The sequence below is a fragment of the Hippocampus guttulatus genome, chromosome 8, assembly GCF_054856545.1.
Source record: "Hippocampus guttulatus isolate MCC_2025c chromosome 8, RoL_Hgut_1.0, whole genome shotgun sequence".
Lineage (NCBI taxonomy): Eukaryota > Metazoa > Chordata > Actinopteri > Syngnathiformes > Syngnathidae > Hippocampus > Hippocampus guttulatus.
Window position 1 is genome coordinate 3,459,050 of NC_141268.1, and position 22,500 is coordinate 3,481,549.

The window sequence follows — 22,500 nt, forward strand, 5'->3', positions numbered from 1 at the left end:
TGCAGCATTCAAAGGATATGTGGCCATCAACATGGTTACCTCAGTTGGATCGCTTTTTAGATCCCTTACCGAATAACTCCTGCTATTATATTTTGGAACAGGTAACGCATGGTTTTTATTCAGTTTTTTTTCTCCAAACCACAATAGTGCAATATTCGAGGAATATTTATTGTACATCAAAGGTAATCTGATGTTTTTTTTCCTGAATGGGCTATTGTGAAGCTTGAAGCCTGTGCCAAAGATTGACGCCTAAAGGGTTGCTCCCGCCATATATCCCATCTGTCACCCTAACAGTTTTTTTTCTTCTAAAGCGGATGGACCATGGCATGCTAGAGGGTTGGAGCCTCTGAGTAACAAAAGTCATTCTTCAACATGAAGAACCGCCATAACCAGTTCACAAAGGGTTGCATGTTGGCTGCATTTGCCTGCAGCCGGTCACGCTCATTTCTGACTAGATTGTATTGCTTTATTGATCAACTTTACTCCATCTATGGAGTGGTAGGTGTATTAACCCCTTCATGCATCCTGTGACCTGATAACATAAGGTCCAGTGAAGTGACCACTATCCCTGAAAGGATTAATAGATGACACGTTTAGTTGGAAGTCACACATTAAACAAACATGAGAAGTATTTCTGTCTTTTAATTTTTTTTTTTGGAGCATATTCGTCACCCCCTCCACCCCGCCCCCCTCCCCTTCCTAGAACCGCCACCCTGTCGATTACCTTCTAAAGGGCAATATATATTATTATATTAAATGTTAATGTGATTGAGAATTGTTTACTCAACTACAAGCGGCGGAAATATGCCCGACTGCAGCCAGAGTCCAACTTTTCCTTCTAAATTTGATTTGCAAGTTGAAGTAAAAGGCGGCCCGGCGATCCAGTGGTTAGTACGTTGACCTCACAATGCAGAGGAACAGGGTTCAATTCCAGCTCCAGCCTCCCTGTGTTCTCCCCGGGACTGCGTGGGTTTTCTCCGGGTATGCCAGTTTCCTCCCACATTCCACAAACATGCATGGCAGGCTGATTGAACTCTCTAAATTGTCCCTAGGTGTGAGTGCGAGCGCAGATGGTTGTTCGTCTCTGTGTGCCCTGCAATTGGCTGGCAACCGGTTCAGGGTGTCCCCCGCCTGCTGCCCGAAGACGGCTGGGGTAGGCTCCAGCACCCCCCCGCGACCCTATGAGAATAAAGATGTTCGGAAAATGGATGGATGGATGCAGTTGAAATAAATACAATCTGCCACTCAATGAAAGACAAAGCACTAAGCAGAAAGTAATAGCAACAATGACTGTACATGCGGTTAAACGCGCAGCTGCCTGGCAGCCATGATTTGGCATAATCTCCGAAGATTAAGCCATTTTGATTGGAGACGTTCCTAACATTGCTTGTATGGCGGTGTCTCTAGAGCGATGTGGAGCGAATGAAGCAGTGTGCAAGGTATGCCCTGAAAAAAAAAAACCCACACACAATACAACAAATCCGTTGAATCATTTGAACAAGTAGCACCCAACTGATGATATGGAAAGAGTGGAAATACGAGTGGAATTTGTACAGCCTGCCCATGCAAACGTTAGCAGTTTAGCAGCTAATAACAAGCCGTCCAAGCCACCTCACAAAAAGCAGCAATCACTTGTGTCATCTTTTGATCATGCACATTAACAAGTAGCAATGATGTTAACGTCGTATGCTTGGATAATAACTTAAAAAATATTCCGTTTATATTTTAAGGCTTATTCATTCTTCCCGAGGGCTCCATTTTTAGTATTTCACTGTGTTCATCAATCATCTTTTTCATTTTGTATTAAAAGTGTACTTCTTATGTTCATCAAAAGTTGAATTACACTGTAGGTATCCTTATACCAAAAGTCGAGCTGCGGCTAACGATCATTTTAAGAATTAGATCATTGTCGATTATATTGCTTTTTTAAATAAATGAGTCAGATTAAAAATATCTTTTTTTTTTCATAAACTGAACATTATTTCAAATTGCATAAAATGCACAATCACATTAATTGTAATTGTCACTGGTTTGGTCCTTGACATGTTAGAAAATAGACAAAAATGTTGATCACATTTTTTTCAAAGTGAACGCAGATGTTTGCAAATGTTTGATTTTGATTCAACATAAAGATAATCAGTCAGTTTTCTCAGAGCACGACAGAATTTAGACTGTTAAATTTACTGTTGAGTCGCTTAAATTCAGAGGAGTTGGACAATTTTACATTACTCTTAATCGTCGCACCACTAAGCATAATTTTAGGGCCTTATTCCTTCTGTGGTAATGCAACAATAGGGGTACGAGTAGTCATTGTCTCATGAAGATGAAGAGGAATATATCACGTATGTATTTATCTAAATGTACATAGTGTGGCTAAGAGAGGGTGTATTTATGTATGAATGAATTAATATTATTATTATTTTTTAGTTCAAGTAACTATTTAGATACTAAATAGAATGACGATGACCTCAAATTCCTTTTGAATATATTGATTTAATTTATTGCCACATTTATTTCTTCATTGATTGTATGTATTTTATTTGACCTGTTTTTTTATATTTTTCTGTTGATATGTTCAATTAAAGCAATCAACCAATCACTCACTAGTTTTGTAGATTGTCATCTAATGTGACTTGGATACTTTCAAGATGCAGTGGAAGGGAAGGGTTGGCCATAGAAAAGCACAAACACTGACCACGCCCAGATTTTCAGCTTCGAAAAGGGACACCTGATGATTTTGCAGCGACGGCTCCCAAACATGTTTTGGCTTGTGTAACCGCTGAATCTTTTTGTCATCCCATGAGCAAGTATCCACTCACTCATGTGTGTTCACACATTTTTTTGACAGATCTGACTCTGAAGGAAAAAAAATATCAAGAAAAAAAAAGCAACACATGAAGTTATGATCACAAATGAGAATCCGCAAAACAGTGAATCCGCAATAACTGAACCGTGAAGTAGCGAGGAAACACTGTATAAATGAAAAAAAAAAACAGGAATCAATAGTAAGTCTAAAAAAACCCCTATATATGTCTTTTGTAATATTGACTACAAAAGTGGAGTTCCATTCAATAAGTTCCCTTGAAACAGTATTTTTCAACTTTAAATATCAGGAACAGAACACTGCACAAAAATAATATTCTGAGTCATGAAAGCAGTTGACTTTGTTTTCATCAGTCATCTGAGCTGTTGTGATTTATCTTGGATATAAATTGTTAAAATGTTTCACATACAGTACCCCCCACCCCCACCGCCCCAATGTACTCAAGTCCCCCAATGGGTACGCAATGTCCTGGTTTAGGACATCAATCATGAAGATATTAGCATGCTGATTAAAAGTCAGCAGCCTACAGAAGAGGATTAGGGCCAGTGAAGAAAAAAAAAACAAGGTTGGCAAGATTCTCACTTTTTTCTCAGAATGAAAATCTTGCGAACATTGTTTTGTTCATTCGCACTCATCATCTTCTGTGAAACAAGGCCCAACAAAATGAAATGAGAAATTGAAACATCAATTAGCACCGTGATTCCCAACCGGGGTCCTGTGGCACGTCATTGTGTCACATAAAAACATGAGGAAGGCCTGGGAGATGATGTGAACGTTATGATTTATCACGATACATCTTTGTTCATCTATCTATGTCAGCTCCATATACTGACAGGCAAAACAATTAAATGTTCTTCCATTAGATGGCAGAAGGTAGAATTAACCCGTTTATCCACCTGTTGCCATTCGAATTTATAGTAAAACAGAATACGTTATCGCTTCTTGGGAATATATCAGCTTTGTTTTCTATTACATTCGTATGACAGAGAGTAAGTACATTTGTGAGTAAATTGATGCCAGATCATCATTATTGCAATCTTCAGATGCATGCTAACGGGCCACAGCAATGGATATACTGTATATGGGTTGCTAGTCTAGCAAATGGATGTAAAAAGCTGCTTCAAAATGAAAGGAACATATCAGATTTTTTTTTCCTCACAATTAAGACCTTTGTTTCCATTTGCACCAAGATTGGGGATATTATTTAAAGGTCCTTCGAGGGATGACATATAATAAGGTGAGGATGTGAGTGGGAGAACAGTATGCCTTGCGCGGATCACAATTTCATTCTCTCTTTGTCATCTGTCACCATCTCTTGCAACCCCCTTCTTTCCTTTCAGCACCTTAGCAGATGGGCAGTAGGCATCTCTCACTCTGTCTCTCCCCTCTTTCTCTCCCACTCCCTCTCTCTGTGGGGAGCCGTCTTTTGATAGTTTCACTAGCCCTGCGATGTACATCCCCTCCTGCTGCCTCGGGGGGCTCGCTCCCCATTGTCTCTATTGTTTGCTCTTGAAAGTGGGTTAAGACAGACAGCAGCAGTGGACAGAAGGGATGAAGGACTGAGAAAGCTGGGGGCAGTGATTGCAAAAATGACCAGATCAACCTAGAAGGGTGGGGCATAGGAGTTCAAGACTCAAATGATGAAGTGACGGGGGGGATTGTTAAATAGAAACAGATTAGTAAGAGATGAGATGTATAAAACACATGGCGGCAGTTGATAAAAAAATCGGATGAGGAGTGGTCACAGACATCTGTGACACAGAAAAATAATCAAAAGTTACATCATTTATTTAATGTAGTGGTTCACATTGCTGACTGCGGAAGATGTAGGGTTCAGTTCTTTCTCACTTTATGGGCTGTTCATAATCCCCATGCAATTGACTGGCACCGAGTCAATCTCAGTGTGATCGGTAGTTTTTGTCTACAAATGATATTGTTTGGACATCTTATACTTATCTTTGAAATATACGGTACTAGTTAAAAATGTTATTACCAAATGTGCAACAGTGAAAGTGTGATTTAAAAAATAACAACAAAAAAAGTTAGATTTAGCTAATTGGTAAATGGCGGTAATTGGTGGTCCAGTGGTTAGCGCGTCGACATCACAGTGCAGAGGTTGTGTGTTCGATTGATGATTGAACACTCTAAATTGTCCCTAGGTGTGAGTGTGAGCGCGGATGGTTGTTTGTCTCTGTCTGCCCTGCGATTGGCTGGCACCCGGTTCAGGGTGTCCCCTGCCTATTGCCCTAAAACGGCTGGGATAGGCTCCAGCACCCCCATGACTCTTGTGAGAATAAAGCGGATCGGAAAATGGATGGATGGATGGATAATTGGTAAATGTCACTTTTAATTAATTACTTTTATTTACACACACACACACATACCGGTTAATGTGTTTTGTGGGGACCACTTTTTAGTTCATCACTTTCGGGGACCACCCTTTTCAAATGACATACAGCTCTGCAAAAAATCAGGGATACACAAGGTGGTGGTGTCTGCTTATAAACACCTTTAAATATCAGAAAATAAAAGTCATTATGATGTCATGTGGTTGGACCGTGTCAATTGGGGACTTCAGAAAAGTCCAGTTTACATGCGTTATGAGGACTTAATTTAAATATATTTAAATGTATTTACATAATTCACACAGGATCTATACCAAGTACATGTGATTATTGGGGACCTCACACAAAAAGCATTACTCATCAAAAATGGCAAGCATCTGAACCTAACTGTCAAATGAAAGTCAATTCATGTGAATAATAATCGTTGAAATAATCTATTTTGATATGTTTTGTTTGTTAAATGTCATGTGACTCGAATATTTCTGCTTCAGAGAACGGAAGACATCTCCGGCTTGTTCTTCCAATCAAAGAACCGGTCAATATCCGACCAATATGATGAGTTTTTATTTAACGGAACTGAATGTGTGGTAAAAAAAAAAAATGTAAAATGTCTATCTAAAACAAAAACATCAAACAAACTGTTGACATTGTCTCAAAATACATTCAAATTTAAATATCCATAATGGAAATAAAAGTGCCTAATCAGTGAGTTTTTGTTGAAAAACTTGTTTGCACAGCAATTTCCTTTTGGCAGTCGGCATGTAGTTATAAACATAAACATTTGAGGGTTTGCCGTTCTCGTTTTTTAAGGGCTTCTGGTTCAGCCCTTAAATATCTTTCACACTCCATTTTTCCTGGGACGCGAAAAGATTTGATGAGTCTCATCGTGTGCCTTTATTTCACTTTTCTCCCAGGGAGTTCTCTTCCTCTTCCTTGAAGTACTGAGAAAAAAAAAAGTTTTGTTATTGAAAGATTCAAGGAGAGTACATGATTGAATTCCAATCTAAAGCTCTTTACATAGATTCACACTGTCATTCTAACATCACAATGCATACTGTCATTTGGACTGACATTTTGCTGTTCAATGAGCAACATAAGCTGCACTGTTGCATCCTTTCACAACATTTTCAGAACAAACGTACCATTCAGAGATGATTTTGAAATGCACATGAAAATGAGATAATCGTGTGTCAGTGATAAATTACATTTAAGTAAGTATGCCCACACCTGCTCTGCAACTCTTGCCATGGTTAACTCCAGAGTAAAGAGAATCCAACCCCTCAAAGGTGTTGTTAAAATAAAACACATTGTCGGAACATTCCTGTAAACACTGTCAGTGACTTATGGGTCCCACAGTAAAACATTTCACTTTTTTTTTTCCTCACACACAAATCTGAAACGTGTGGTGTGTGGGGACACCGTGAGGGTCCAGAAAAGAGACATAATTCCAGAACATAATGATCTCTGTGCCAAATTAAATCGACCTAAAATAGTCCGCTCGCATTAACCTTTCCAATGCATTATGTGAAATTGCCTGTTGTGCATACATACAGTACTTTATCATGAAAATTACTGTCCATCATCACAAATGCACAGATATAGAGATACCAAATATCATGAAACAGTGATGGATATGACAATACCTGATGTATGTTGCTTGGACCAGCAGTATCGCAACAGTTTTCTTGTAAAGTAGTCTCATTGGGTATTGTCTTGGTCATCTGAAATACAATTAGGAAAACAAAATTGGAGAATATGATAGAAGAAACTGAACTGAGCCTCAAATAAACCGTCTAAAATTTAGATGCACAAATCTGAGAGAACAACGTCATCTTTTAAAACTGTGTTTTCTACATGTTAAAATCAAAAACATTGTGGGGACATTCTTGTTAACACTTTGTCAGTTCTTCCCCCCTTGGACACCGTTTTTTCTCCCCTCACACACACTTGGTAAACGTGTGCTGTGGGGACACAGTTTTTTTCTCCCCTCACACACACTTGGTAAACGTGTGCTGTGGGGACACCGTGAGGGTCCAGAAAAGAGACATAACTCCAGAACATGATCTCTGTGTCAAATTAAATCGACCTAAAATAGTCCGCTCGCATTAACCTTTCCAATGCATTATGTAAAATTGCCTGTTGTGCATACATACAGTACTTTATCATGAAAATTACTGTCCATCATCACAAATGCACAGATATAGAGATACCAAATATCATGAAACAGTGATGGATATGACTATACCTGATGTATGTTGCTTGGACCAGCAGTATCGCAACAGTTTTCTTGTAAAGTAGTCTCATTGGGTATTGTCTTGGTCATCTGAAATACAATTAGGAAAACAAAATTGGAGAATATGACAGAAGAAACCGATACTGAGCCTCAAGTAAACCGTCTAAAATTTAGATGCACAAATCCGAGAGAACAATGTCATCTTTTAAAACTGTGTTTTCTACATGTTAAAATCAAAAACATTGTGGGGACATTCTTGTTAACACTTTGTCAGTTCTTCCCCCCTTGGACACCGTTTTTTCTCCCCTCACACACACTTGGTAAACGTGTGCTGTGGGGACACCGTTTTTTCTCCCCTCACACACACTTGGTAAACGTGTGCTGTGGGGACACCGTGAGGGTCCAGAAAAGAGACATAACTCCAGAACATAATGATCTCTGTGCCAAATTAAATCGACCTAAAATAGTCCGCTCGCATTAACCTTTCCAATGCATTATGTGAAATTGCCTGTTGTACATACATACAGTACCTTATCATGAAAATTACTGTCCATCATCACAAATGCACAGATATAGAGATACCAAATATCATGAAACAGTGATGGATATGACAATACCTGATGTATGTTGCTTGGACCAGCAGTATCGCAACAGTTTTCTTGTAAAGTAGTCTCATTGGGTATTGTCTTGGTCATCTGAAATACAATTAGGAAAACAAAATTGGAGAATATGATAGAAGAAACCGAACTGAGCCTCAAATAAACCGTCTAAAATTTAGATGCACAAATCTGAGAGAACGTCATCTTTTAAAACTGTGTTTTCTACATGTTAAAATTAAAAACATTGTGGGGACATTCTTGTTAACACTTTGTCAGTTCTTCTCCCCTCACACACACTTGGTAAACGTGTGCTGTGGGGACACCGTGAGGGTCCAGAAAAGAGACATAACTCCAGAACATAATGATCTCTGTGTCAAATTAAATCGACCTAAAATAGTCCGCTCGCATTAACCTTTCCAATGCATTATGTGAAATTGCCTGTGGTGCAGACATACAGTACTTTATCATGAAAATTACTGTCCATCATCACAAATGCACAGATATAGAGATACCAAATATCATGAAACAGTGATGGATATGACTATACCTGATGTATGTTGCTTGGACCAGCAGTATCGCAACAGTTTTCTTGTAAAGTAGTCTCATTGGGTATTGTCTTGGTCATCTGAAATACAATTAGGAAAACAAAATTGGAGAATATGACAGAAGAAACCGATACTGAGCCTCAAGTAAACCGTCTAAAATTTAGATGCACAAATCTGAGAGAACAATGTCATCTTTTAAAACTGTGTTTTCTACATGTTAAAATCAAAAACATTGTGGGGACATTCTTGTTAACACTTTGTCAGTTCTTCCCCCCTTGGACACCGTTTTTTCTCCCCTCACACACACTTGGTAAACGTGTGCTGTGGGGACACCGTTTTTTCTCCCCTCACACACACTTGGTAAACGTGTGCTGTGGGGACACCGTGAGGGTCCAGAAAAGAGACATAACTCCAGAACATAATGATCTCTGTGCCAAATTAAATCGACCTAAAATAGTCCGCTCGCATTAACCTTTCCAATGCATTATGTGAAATTGCCTGTTGTGCATACATACAGTACTTTATCATGAAAATTACTGTCCATCATCACAAATGCACAGATATAGAGATACCAAATATCATGAAACAGTGATGGATATGACTATACCTGATGTATGTTGCTTGGACCAGCAGTATCGCAACAGTTTTCTTGTAAAGTAGTCTCATTGGGTATTGTCTTGGTCATCTGAAATACAATTTGGAAAACAAAATTGGAGAATATGATAAAAGAAACCGATACTGAGCCTCAAGTAAACCATCTAAAATTTAGATGCACAAATCTGAGAGAACAACGTCATCTTTTAAAACTGTGTTTTCTACATGTTAAAATCAAAAACATTGTGGGGACATTCTTGTTAACACTTTGTCAATTCTTCCCCCCTTGGACACCGTTTTTCTCCCCTCACACACACTTTGTAAACGTGTGCTGTGGGGACACTGTGAGGGTCCAGAAAAGAGACATAACTCCAGAACATAATGATCTCTGTGTCAAATTAAATCGACCTAAAATAGTCCGCTCGCATTCACCTTTCCAATGCAATATGTGAAATTGCCTGTTGTGCATACATACAGGACTTTATCATGAAAATTACTGTCCATCATCACAAATGCACAGATATAGAGATACCAAATAACATGAAACAGTGATGGATATGACTATACCTGGTGTATGTTGCATCTGACTCTGTAAAGAGGGTTGAGGAGCCACATTTGTGACTGTCAAGCTGGTCATCTAGAAATACAGTCAACAATGATAGAGATTCAGAATATTATTGATGAATAGGCCAATAGCCCATCTAATCAAGTTATGCAGGATTGTTATTTGCAACCCTGAAGAACTTGGATCAGATCTGCAATTTGCAAGGCAGGTGGAAAACTTCTGGTAAATTTGGTCATCCATAAAGACATAATATTTTTTTTCTGAGAGATAAATCATTGATCGAGTAGCACTTAACTTTCCAAAGTATTTTAGAAATTGAATTAGCACTTGCTTTGAGTTTAGGTTTCAGAAAATAATTATTTGAAATGTGTACCAACCTATTCCATACACCTGCCATAACTGATCATTTTGATCCATGCATCCATCCATTTTCTAATCAGTCGATCCTGACAAGGGTTGGTAGCATGCAGGAGCCTATCCCAGCTGTCTTTGGACAGTAGGCGGGGTACACCCTGAACTGGTTGCCAGCCAATCGCAGGGCACAGATAGACAACACCCATTTACGCTCACACTCACACCGAGGGACAATTTAGAGTATTCCATTCACCTGCCACGCATGTGTTTTGGAATGTGGGTGGAAACCGAAAAATTTGATTCACAATACTTCGAGTAAGATTCTACTATTCTGATTCTTTCAAAAGTTACTTCCATCCTTATTACACAGAGCCATTCTTTATAATCTGCAATGTATACATACTTGTGTTCTCCATGGGCAGTCTTCGCCACCATAATCATCGGTCATTTCTTCTCCCTCTTGAATGTCATTGAAAGCAAACAAACATAGGTGTGGCACACCATCCACATCAATCCTTTTCATCTGGCAGTTTGGCCTCCTTGGTTCATCATTCACTGGTCGCCCAAATGACTCATCTTCTTGTGAAGCATCATTGCTTAACAAATATGTGAAAAAGAACAACATGAGATCATTATCACAATATTCTGATATGGTCTATAGTGGTACAGAATAGGTGGATAATAAGTCTTAACACCATGTTTTCCCTCTCCACTTGAATGCAAACATAAACGCAGCACATGATTGGTGGTAAACTCATCTTCTGCTCTAGTATTCTGCATCATTTATCATATCTCCCCGATATTCAGCAACAAATTGTCCTCTGCCGATTGTACTCTTTGCAAATATTCCACATCCTGTAGCAGACAGCAACAATAGTTTTTAGGGGGAAAAAACAGGCTTTGCAATCCATTCTTCCATTATTGAGAGGTCCATGGTAATTTAGAAAACATATCTTGTCGAATAAAATTGGTTTTATTTGTTCGGTTTCACATGGTGGTGTTCTACTGAAGTAAGACAAAACATGGAATTAATTATTTATATAACGGCTTGTTTACAAACTGAGTCGGAAACTGGAAAAATAAACTCAGGGTTCATATTTAGTGTTCATCTGATAATAACTGTATGTTTTATCCACAGTTTCTGCCATATCATGTAATAATTACGCAGCATATAACATCAGACAACGCCTTACCTTTGACTGCATTTATGTACCTCGCACACAATTTGCCTGTTTTGTTGGTCCTTAATGAAATGTGACGAATGGTGTCCTGAAGGGGGCTGACTCTTTGTGGGATTTCAAACTTGAGAGAGAAAAAGAGTTTGCATTGTATTCAGTCAGAATTGATTAATATATCGAACATATAAACGCAATATGAAAGACATGGAAAAAAAAAAACTACATAAAGGAAAAAATATCAATACATGTCTTGGTTCAGTACAGTTTACATGCTCAAAGGAAATAGCAACAAGTAGAAAGTTTGTCTGGTTGTACCCCTTGATCTTGATAAATTTAGGGAGTTAGCTTCAACTTGTTTGATTGGAAATTGTTGAACTGTGCATATTAATATTATACAATACAGTTACTTTTATAGTGTTTTCACAACAGTGTAGCTGTCATCTAAATAGCTTTTCAACCATTTATGTGCCAAACATCTGATACCAGGGGTGCGCAACCTTTTTTGACTGAAGATCTGACTTTTGAAGCGACCAAACTCCCACTATTGACCTGATCGCGAGCATGCAAGCATACACACATGCACGCACACGGGTCTGCAACCACGCACATGCGTGCATATGCACGCACACATGCCACAATGAGCAACAGTCTTAACGGCCCCGAAAATGAACAAAGCTGAAACCTACAGGCACATAAATCTTTTTTCCTTCCCATGCCCCTCTCCACCCCTCGCGATCGACTTGGGACCAGTCCGTAATCTACTGGTTGATTGATTCTTCCACAATTTCCATTATTGCCATAGATGTTGCCCTTTTCTCTATGAAACCGTATTGATATTTGCAGATTACATTATGCTTTGCAATACATTTGTAAAGTTTGTGTGCAAATAGTTGTTCTGTAATTTTTGCCGGAAAAATATTGGTCTGTAATTTGTAAATAAGTGCTTCTCTCCGCTCTTGTAAATTGGAATAACTTTTGCTGTTTCCAGTTTTGATGGGAAAACACTAGTTTTGAAAGACGGGTTAAATAAATATGTGGGAGGTTGCACAATATATTTTTTAATACTTTTTATTAATGCCATATCAACATTAAAATAGTCAATATACTTTTTTATTTTTTAGTGTTGAAACAATCTCCATCCATTCATTTTCTAAACTGCTTATTCTTACAAGGGTTGCAGGCATGCTGGAGCCTGTCTTTAACAATATTAAATACAAATTATTTACAGAACTAAGGAACATAGTGCAGGAATTGTACTTTATATAGTTATTTATTTCATATTCTTTGAATCTGGAATGTCACACAATTAGAAATATTATTGTTTCACAAACAGTGTGCATGCCCTCCATGTATTAAGATTATCACTGCTCATCTCACTTTACGAAATCAATACATTAGCTGAAATGCTTAAACTTTTAATTGTTCATAAACTCCATCATTATAATTAATGGGTAGAAAGAGCAGAGAGACCAGGCAGTGGCGTTTGAGTGTTTAGCATTTAGCTTTAGCCTAGCCGTAGCCGATCTCGGTAGCTCACGTTTTGTTTAGCTTGTCTCCATTACCTACGCTACTTGCTATACTCGACAAATATCCACGCCGGTTTCACTAGTCGCGCTAGTGCGTAATGAATTTTGAAACTGCGGTTAAAAAAAAGTTAAAAAGGAATAGTCACCGCTCGTTCGTCAACACATTTGAGTGTTTAGCATTTAGCTTTAGCCTAGCCGTAGCCGATCTCGGTAGCTCACGTTTTGTTTAGCTTGTCTCCAGTACCTACGCTACTTGCTATACTCGACAAAAATCCACGCCGGTTTCACTAGTCGCGCTAGTGCGTAATGAATTTTGAAACTGCGGTTAAAAAAAAGTTAAAAAGGAATAGTCACCGCTCGTTCGTCAACACACTCAGTTGTGCTAGCCGTTAGCCGTTAGCCCGAGACTCGGCCATTAGCCCCGAGACGAGCCTAGCCCCGGCTCTCATTCAGGCCTGAGATGCGTGCACCCGAAAAAAAATACCTCGAGCTTCAATGTTTATAATACATTTGTCATTTAGAAGGGGGGGGGGGGGGGGAGACTTCGCCTAGTTGAAAATGTACAAACTATAATTACTGTATTTTCAGTCGCCAAATAGGTTAATAAAGCACAGGGGGAAGCTCTGGCATACAATAGTATGTTGAGATTGCTTAGTTATTGTTAATACTGCGTTGCCGCGATGCTTGTTAATTCATAGAGAATAGTGACAATATTCTTATTTTAGTATGTACATTTGTAACATTAAACAAATAAATAACTTCTTAATTCATAGGAACTTGCTTACCTTGCGTTTTACTTTTGCTTCTTTTGCTGCCATCTTCTAGCTTTGCAGGCTTCTTCTGATGATCACTAATTGAATGATGACCCCCTCCCACTTGTAAAAATCCTTCCATTAGGGGACCAAATGGGCGGGGCATATGCAAAGTGTGTGTGTGGAGGAGTGAGTGCAATAGCACCGAATAACCATGTGGAGGGCTGCTGAGCACCATGTACACACACACAATCGGTAAAAATGGTGACTTGTGGGCTTTTGCTAAAAACTTCACAGGCACATTCAGGGCAGCCCTCAGATGCTTTTTATACGTTATTCTTATGGGGACCTGCTTTTTTGTCCCCATACGGAAAATGGTCCCCAAGACGTGACTGTGTTTCCAATTTTATGTTCCCACAAAACATGGAAACGAGTGCACACACACACACACACACACACACACACACACACACACACACACACACACACACACACACACACACACACACACACTCTCTCTTGTAGTCCTTGGGGGCTACCTGGTACTTTGGGCACCACTTCAGTGACTCATGAACTGTGCTGTTGTCAGACTGTACGATATGAATGTCGCACGATTTTGACCCGACAGACATGTCACAAACAAACGTTCACGGTAATGGCCATTTTTTTAGTTGTCTTGACAACGTGTAGCCTGTGTAGTGTGACTTATTCAAGGATTGGTTGTCTCGCGTTTGAGATGCTTCACAACCATGACTTCGAAAGTCTGGCATGTCAGAATTTTTGTTTGTCTTGTCGCATCGTGTGACATGTCCTTCGTGGCCCTGAGACATTGACCAAGACTGAGATAACGCGAAACACCCACAACGTGCTATAGTTCCGTGTTCTGCCCGTGATATATCACGTGACACAAGTGTGGGTGCATGCTGGAGTTTGGTGCAGCAGAAACAGTGAGCACATGTCCAGGGACAGCTCAAGGAATTTTTTAAACCCTGGGGCTGAAGGGGGGCTTGACCGATATAAAACCGCCTGAAAAAAATATTTATAAATACATTTTGGAAGATCAAATAAAATGCTGGCGGGGCTTAACTGGGACGACACAGACTTCTGAGAGGACGACAGCCCTCCTAGCCCCGTGTAGCGCCATCTCTGTACATGGTGCACGCTCCTTTGAGTGCCGAGCCCGAGCCAAGGCCTGTCATGTAACACGCTTGTGTCCCGCAGTTCTGCATGCCCACAAACTGTTTCCCTGCTGCCTGGGCTCTTTTCTTTTTGTCTCATCTCCGTGGTCTCGTAGCAGCACGGGATCTGGTCGGTGTCAGACTTGAAGTGTGGATATCCATTTTCCATACTGTGTATCCTCACTAGATCCAAACTGTATTCTATTTTTACGAAGGAGTTCAGGTTTTATGATGATTCCTTTTGAGTTTATTCACATTCGTCATACAGCTTCAGGGTTGAAACTAGATTACTCACACTTTATTTTTTAATTCAGGATGACTCATTTCCCTTCCCAGCATGAAATCAGAAAGAGTACTGTCTAAATTATGTAAAACATCATGTGTAAGTGATGACTAGACCACAGTTTATAATACTGTAGCTGTTTACTGTAGACCCAATTTTTTGGGGGGCTTTAATTTGACTTGAATATATTTGTCTTCTCTGCATCACAAGAATACAAACTATGTTGCACGGATTGGGGCCAACTGCAGGTTGCACTGTACACTAATATGTCCTCTGCTTCACCTCTGTCGATTGTCTAATCCAAAGCAGCACCAAGTAACATGTAATAGAAAGCGAAGAGTTCAGTATTACCAGTAAAAACATTTCGATCTCAACCATGACCAAAACGAAAGTTGTTATTTTGACTTCAAGATGGCGCCGCGAGAGTGGCTGCCTTTCCAGCAGCTCCTATATTTTGTTCTTCTACTCCTTCCTTTCATAGCTTTGCTGCTGTGAATTGGGAATTTCTCAGTTGTGAGATGAATAAAGGATTTCTTATCTTATCTTAAAGGTATGGAGTAGCAGGATCTAATGAAGCACAGGGAAACATGACCTGACAAAAGGATTTGACAATGAACCGATAAATGAGTGAACAAAAACTGGGAACGAAATACCAACATAACTGACTAGAGAATGAGGCAAATCTGGACAATGTGCGAGTGGCTCGATGGTATTGATATAAAGGCATAAGGAACAGGGCTGACAAAAACAGGCAAGACAAGAACATAAAGACCAGTGAAGCACATAAAATACCCTCGGAAAGTAAACCTAATCAGATCGAACTATGCAAAACAAATCTAGAAGGTCAACAATAGTCCAGATCATGGCACAATTCTCTCCCTGGATGACAGATTCCAGACATCCATCCATTTTCCGATCCGCAAAAAAAAAACTGTCTAAAAGAGGATGGGTGAAAGGAGGCCTGTAGATACAAGGGGCAGACTACATGGACTGCTGAGGTTGTTCTGACAGCAGGAAAGACAGGAGGAAGGAGCCCCATCAGGGCTAGTCTGGTGTGGATCTGGGACACCAGACATTAGGTGCTTGACTAGTCTGGTCGGACAAAATGTACCTAGGGTTCGTTGTGGCTATTTAGGTGGACGGTCGTGATGGCGGGCCCTGTAGTGTTGCCAGGGCCACAAATAAGATTTTCACACTCCATCTAACATAAATGGTGGCTGCAGCATGTGCGCCATCAAAATGATAGTTGACTAGTGAGGCGGTCTGGACTGGCCAGTATTGACTTGGACAGGTGACTTTGGCAGGGATCCGGGTCACCCAGTCTTTACCTGGACTAGCGACTGATGCAGCAGTCTGGGCCAGCCAGGCTTGACGTAGACGGATCACTGGCATGGTGGTCCGGACTGCCTAGTCTTGAAGTGGTTGGATGACTAAGTATTGATCAGATGCTGAGCTAGTACGGTATCCTAGAGCTATGCTGTCCTTGAGCAGTTTTGGCAAGAAACGCAGCGTTGACTTCCCGAGGAGCAGGAACAGGGACCCTCAGTTGCCTTGGAGCAAGAACTGGGGTTGAATAGTTCTGATCGGCCTTCTGGGGGACACCAAAGAAAGAGGGCAGAGTGTTCAGGCAAGAAGGAAGGTGAACAAGTGAATACGGGTCGCACAGAAGGAGGAGTCTCTTGGGGGCAAGTTTGGAATGACATCACTTGAACGTGGAATGATATCAAGGACGCCAATGCAGAACAATGTGACAAAATAGGCGAGAGAAAAGGAGGTGATGGGATGGGTGTGTAAAAAAGTGTGGAAACAACTGTGGAATTGTATTGCCTGAAAACAAGTGCGATGAGACAGCACCTTTATTTGGGCGCCTCCATTGGCCACCATGTAGTTGTGCTAGGTAAATGGCCAAACGGGTACCGAAATAAAAGGTCAGTGGAGAAAGAATATTCAGCCATACAGGCGTCACAATCGGAAAACCGTGACGCTAACTGACTAGGGGTAGAAAAATCTTAAGAAGAGGAAGCAGACAAATCAGAGTCAGACTCAGAATGGAGCTTATAAAGTTGAAACCTATGAAAACATATGGGGTGAAGGTAAGATTGAATACTAGTACTGTCTAGAAAAATGATCATAAACACTAGAGTGACTAGAGGACACTGGTAAGAGGGACAAGAGGGGGCGGGGGCTTACTGATTGAGGAGTTGCCTGGTCGCCCGCCTGTGGGGAATGAGAGCAAGACTGATAGTGTGTGTGGGCGACGACGTGTGCTTCCTGCTGGGTCCTTGTATGTTTGATTTATTCTGTCACGATTCAAGGGTTTTCTTAATGGTGGAGTGAGGACTAATAAGGCAGGTGGATCCAAGCCCAAGGAAGCAGGAGAAGCAAGGCAGGGGAAGCAAGGCTAATATAAAAAAGGTTTATCAGTTTAAACATTAAATACCTTGTCTTTGTAATATATTCAAATACAGGTTGGACATGCTAATCATTTTATTCTGATTTGATTTATGTTTAACGCAACGTCTCAACTTCATTGCAATTGGGTTTGTCATAGTACACTAAATGAAATTATTCGTCCCAGTTTAAGCATGTGCTTTATGAAAGAGGTCACCGGGCTCATTTAGACTGATTCGGATTCTCTCAGTCAGTGGACAGTCTGGGTGACTAATCTCTTGAGGACGCGATGGTGATGCCATTGTTTGTGTGACTACTCTAAGTTGTGTTCATGTAATCTTATCTGCACCGGGAGTGTATCATGGCTATGAGTGACAAGACATTTAGTGTGGCCTTAGGCAGTAACGTGTCATGGCACTCAGCTCAGGATTTCTTGTCAAATAGTCATAAATGAAAGTAATTTGACTTTATTCATTATCTGATGCACAGCAACTGAAAAAGTTGGTCGCACCAGCACAGATTTGTTCGCAGCTTTTTTAGGGTGGTACTGCATTACTGATGATTTATTTGAATGAATTATTTTGCTATTGCCATAATGTTTTTTGTCCATTATGGTTTGTGGGCCTGTCCCAGAAGAAGCTATCAAAGGACCAAACCATGACATTACTGCCACCGCATTTGACAGTTGAAGTTGTTCGCTCTCGTTGGTGGAGGTTAGACTTCATCTCATCAGTCTATAAAACTTTGAAGAAGAATTTTTGAAGCTCATCTCTGTAAGTTATGGGAATCTACACCTTGGTATTCATATTGTTCTCGTTAATAAGTGTTTTGACATCTTCTAGTGTCGCATCTGTAGTACTTTTGGTCATGTTCATGACCTTCACTCATGCCCTCTCGAGGATGATGCCGATGTCACCAACAGCTGTTAAGGGTCTCCCTAAACAACTCTCAAGTGTCTCTGTCGTCAACAGCTGTGGGTTGTTTTTTTTTGGGGGTCCATGTTTGAGATGTTTTACTTATTACACTCAATGATTAATTTTAGTGCATTCAAAATGGCTCTGATTGAATTTGAATCTTCTATCAGCTTCAAAATTGCTTGTTTTTCACCTTTCGACACCTCTCTATAATTAGAACAATGCAGTCTTTGCAGGCAAAATTCTGAGTGCAATTTATTGCTTCAATAATCAGTGAAAAAGGACACATCTGGCAAATATAACGAACCCCTAAAGCAAAGATAAATTAAGTGGTCTCACCGTTCCAATACGTTTGGAAAAGAGTGTATAGTATTATTGCACAGTGACTCTGCCAAGTCGAGCATTGCCACAGCGAAGAGAGGGACTTAAAATAAATAGAAAATGAATAAGCAAAGTTGAATTCCTGCGGTCTTCTGTCACTGAGCTTCTCTTTGATCGTGTATTCTCTTTGCATTTAATGACGCCAGCCTAAGCCATGCACTAATTTGATTCTATAGCGTCCCATCTTGGCAGGGTGGATGGCCAATCACCTCAAAGGTCATCCTCTGGAGGAATATGACACACACACACACACACACACACACACACACACACACACACACACACACACACACACACACACACACACACACACACACACACACAACACACACACATTTTTACGTATTAAAACTGAATTGATATGCCTGCTAAAGTTCAACTCGACGGTTCTAACAAAGATAAATATTGTGGTCTCCTCCAAAGGACAGCGATGACTATAAAATGTTTCACTTCACCGGCGGTGTTTTAATTACATTATAAAATAGCGTCTTTCTATACTGTAGTCTATTTATGCATGTATCGGACGTTCTCTGTAATCTGTCAGGAATGAGGTAATTCGGATTACAGAGATATATTTATGTTGTGAGCACAGAAAACTAAAATGCATCATGGCACAAACAAGCAGGGCGATTTCCAAGTTAATTCCATGTGAGAAAGCAGTCAAAATCAAATGCCAAGATGGCATATAAAGCTCAGTCAAGGACGTTAAAATTTGCCGTCTCTTCAGCGTGTGTGATCTTTAAAACACACACTGAGTCAGTGTTGGCAGGTTAACAATGCTTGAGTGATGGAGGTCAGATTTAATGGAGTGAAATGCCAATGAAATTAAAAATTGGACCACACAGCCTTTGTTTGCCGATTGTATGATTATAAAATGGTTGAGGCCTTTGCCTTTAATACTGCACCTGATTTATTTCATTGCAATCTTCAATCGCTGGTCACTCCATTAGGCACATCTGAACAATATAAAACAAGCCACCACTTGGGCTTTGCCATGAGACTATTACATTGCTTGATATTGTTGACACTGAATCAGTTTACTTGCATTAACAGTCGCGTATTTTAAACTGAAAAATAGCTGTGGCCTCAGGGCAATGATTGTCATGATTAATGTGCAATCCTGCCAGTACTTCAGGCAAGAAAGCCTGGGCGATCAGGTGTCCTCCTCAGACATGAGCCGCTCACAGACAAGAAATGGAGCGTCCGCCACAACAACCAATGGAGGCACGAAACATAGTCCATGCTGACTCAATTCCCTATCTCTCCTGGGATGTGGGTGATGCAGACCCTCACAACACGTTTGGTTCTGCCAAGACCGGCATCTTCCCCCACCATAGGAGCCAACACGCCACCAGGTAATGATCTCCCGTCGCTTCCTCACCCGAGTGTCCAAAACATGCGGTCTGAAGTCCGATGAAACAACAACAGTCAGTCATCAAATCGTGGCCTCGGATGTCCTGGTGCCAAGTGCACCTTTATGTCTGAACATGGTGTTTGTTACAGACAAAACGTGACAAGCACATAAGTCCAATAACAAAACACCATTCCAGTAATGATCAGGGTCGTCTTCCAAGTCGCACTGTCATTACCAACGTGACTGTCATTGCCCACGTGAGCACTGAAGTCCTAGAGCAGATATCCAGCGGGAGCGCACTCCAGGACCCCCTCCAAGAAGGGCATGTATGTGAACTATTGTTTGGCGCAGTCAGGATCCGTCTCCCCAACCAGCCGAGAGAGTAGCCTCTCTTGACCAGTGGGGTGAACCCCAATGTGCCGCCAACGAGCTTGGGGGCAATAAGTATGCCCAAGCCTGCTCTGCGCCCCTCACTGTTGGCAACTCCAGAGTGGAAGAGAGTCTAACCCAGGGGTGGGCAAACTTTTTGGCTCGGGGGCCGCATTGACTTTTAAAATTTGACAGAAGGGCCAGGTCAGCACGAGCTATGGTACATTAAAAAAAAAAACTGCAGTTGTTGACAGTCCATATCAAACATCAACAGAACAAAAGCATGAACGTACTGTATTAATATACTTTTTTAAAATGACGACAGTGTTGTTGATGACCTATTTTAGCCTGTGCATTTCTGCAGATGGGTTGTGATCAGACCAGTAGAAGTAGAGCGATACAGAGGTCCTAGGTGGTCGAAAAGATCCCGCCCCCCCCCCCCCTGTGTTCTGCAACTTCAAGTCAATGCGCCACCTGGCGGTGAAATGCCTGTCATTACAAGTCCAATTGAAATGAATGCAATCATTCACATCGAACCTTAATTGTAGACCGACCTTCGGCGGGCCGGATTAAAAAGACCAATGGGCCGGATACGGTTTGCACACCTCTTGTCTAACCTCTCTCAGGCTGGGACTGGAGCCCAAGTTGTGTGTAAATGCGAGCCTTACTCAGTCAGGTAAAGGGTGTAGAAATTCCAACAGTTCGTGGATATGAATACCTATTTTTAAGGAGGCCGGCTAGCATCGTGCTAACATTTTGTATCCTTAAACCTAGTTTCCGTAATAATCCAAACGCCTCATTCACAAACATAGCGACTCGGTGCAAATTGTAATTCCAAGTTGCGTTGGCTTACGATGGTGTCACTAACGTCATTATGAATCCAACTCGAGTACTTGGCCGGATGTACACCGCTGCTGCATCATTTGGAAGGGTATGATGCACATGTCATGTCCCACGTAAAACAAGCGGGAATCATAACATGCTGACGCAACCGTGTGTACCGCCATCTTAGCTTGCATTAGCACACCTGTTCACTTGTTTCACCACATTAGTAATTGAGATGGGGGTGCCAAAGAACTGAATGGGACACACGCGGACCAATACCAAAAAGCTGAACCGAACCGTTTGGACGGTTTTAAAAAAACGTTCCACGTCGTCTTAAACTCATTTTTATTCTTTGTCTTTGCACTCAGCATGAGACTTGATTTTTAGTTTTTCTGTGTTTCCGCTTTGTACTGTCTTCGTTTTAATTTATTTTTTATTGTCGTATTAATAATTTTTGTTCCATGTACAACACTTTTTATGTACAGCGGTGGCTGTTTCAAAGTTCCCTATAAATACAGATGAGTTGAGAATACATTATTGTTATCAGGATATAAAATTACTTATATGGATATAAAATGGTGTCAGTGTCACACATGACTAATCCCTGAATTGAAGCACAGTGGTGGCATCATCATGCTTGAACAGTCAAATACATCAGTGCTTGCACAACAGTTTCAGATTTCTGCGAGAAAGCAAAGAAAAAATGTCAGGAAAAGCAAATCAGTGCATCTGAACTTTTTGGGTTCTGCAGATGCAATTCAAATGGGGTCAGGTGTATGCCAACTCCTATTTATTCTGGAAACGGCAACATCCCAATAAGAACTTGTGCACACTTGTGCAACCACATGATCTCATGTCAGCAAGTTATGTTTTCTCTTTCCTCTGTCCACATCTGCGTTTGTTTGAAATTGAAATCGAACATTGCATTACTTGAATGGCAGCCTCTTTTGTTGGATCCTGAAGCTATTACACTATATGCTGAACTCATGACCAGGATATATCAATAATGAATGGACTATTGTTTGAATACTTTCTACTCTTCGCCAAACGAGAAGTACATATCCTTGTGTTCCACACCAGGTTCTTTTTTCTTTGTTTGTGTTCTTGAAGAAGAGGACGCACAATGGTCTAATTGGTATTGATTACTTGGTGTTTGATTATATGGTGTTTTCCACAGAATTAAAAAAAAAATCATTGTTGTGTGTGTGTGTGTGTGTGTGTGTGTGTGTGTGTGTGTGTGTGTGTGTGTAAGCCTCTTCACCAATGAATACTAGTGTCTTTGTTAAATCT

The 22,500-nt window shown here is 40.6% G+C and overlaps 2 protein-coding genes and 1 long non-coding RNA gene across 3 annotated transcripts in view; 1 reads left to right on the top strand and 2 right to left on the bottom strand.

Moving 5' to 3' along the window:
* Positions 1–22,500, top strand: part of nfasca (neurofascin homolog (chicken) a) — a 152,537-nt gene that overhangs the window by 7,787 nt on the left and 122,250 nt on the right. The gene's annotated exons all lie outside the window — the stretch shown is intronic.
* Positions 5,381–9,758, bottom strand: LOC147200864 (uncharacterized). The gene is made up of 7 exons (XM_086118777.1): positions 9,708–9,758; positions 9,154–9,231; positions 8,549–8,626; positions 8,020–8,097; positions 7,415–7,492; positions 6,813–6,890; positions 5,381–6,110 (listed from the first exon to the last, which is right to left on the bottom strand). Exons 1-7 carry the CDS (start codon positions 9,753–9,755, stop codon positions 6,069–6,071), a joined length of 480 nt encoding a protein of 159 aa, XP_085974903.1. The 5' UTR covers positions 9,756–9,758; the 3' UTR covers positions 5,381–6,068.
* Positions 10,692–13,817, bottom strand: LOC147200865 (uncharacterized). Its single transcript, XR_015101694.1, has 3 exons — positions 13,549–13,817; positions 11,253–11,361; positions 10,692–10,914 (listed from the first exon to the last, which is right to left on the bottom strand). It is a non-coding gene; the product is annotated as an uncharacterized LOC147200865 (long non-coding RNA).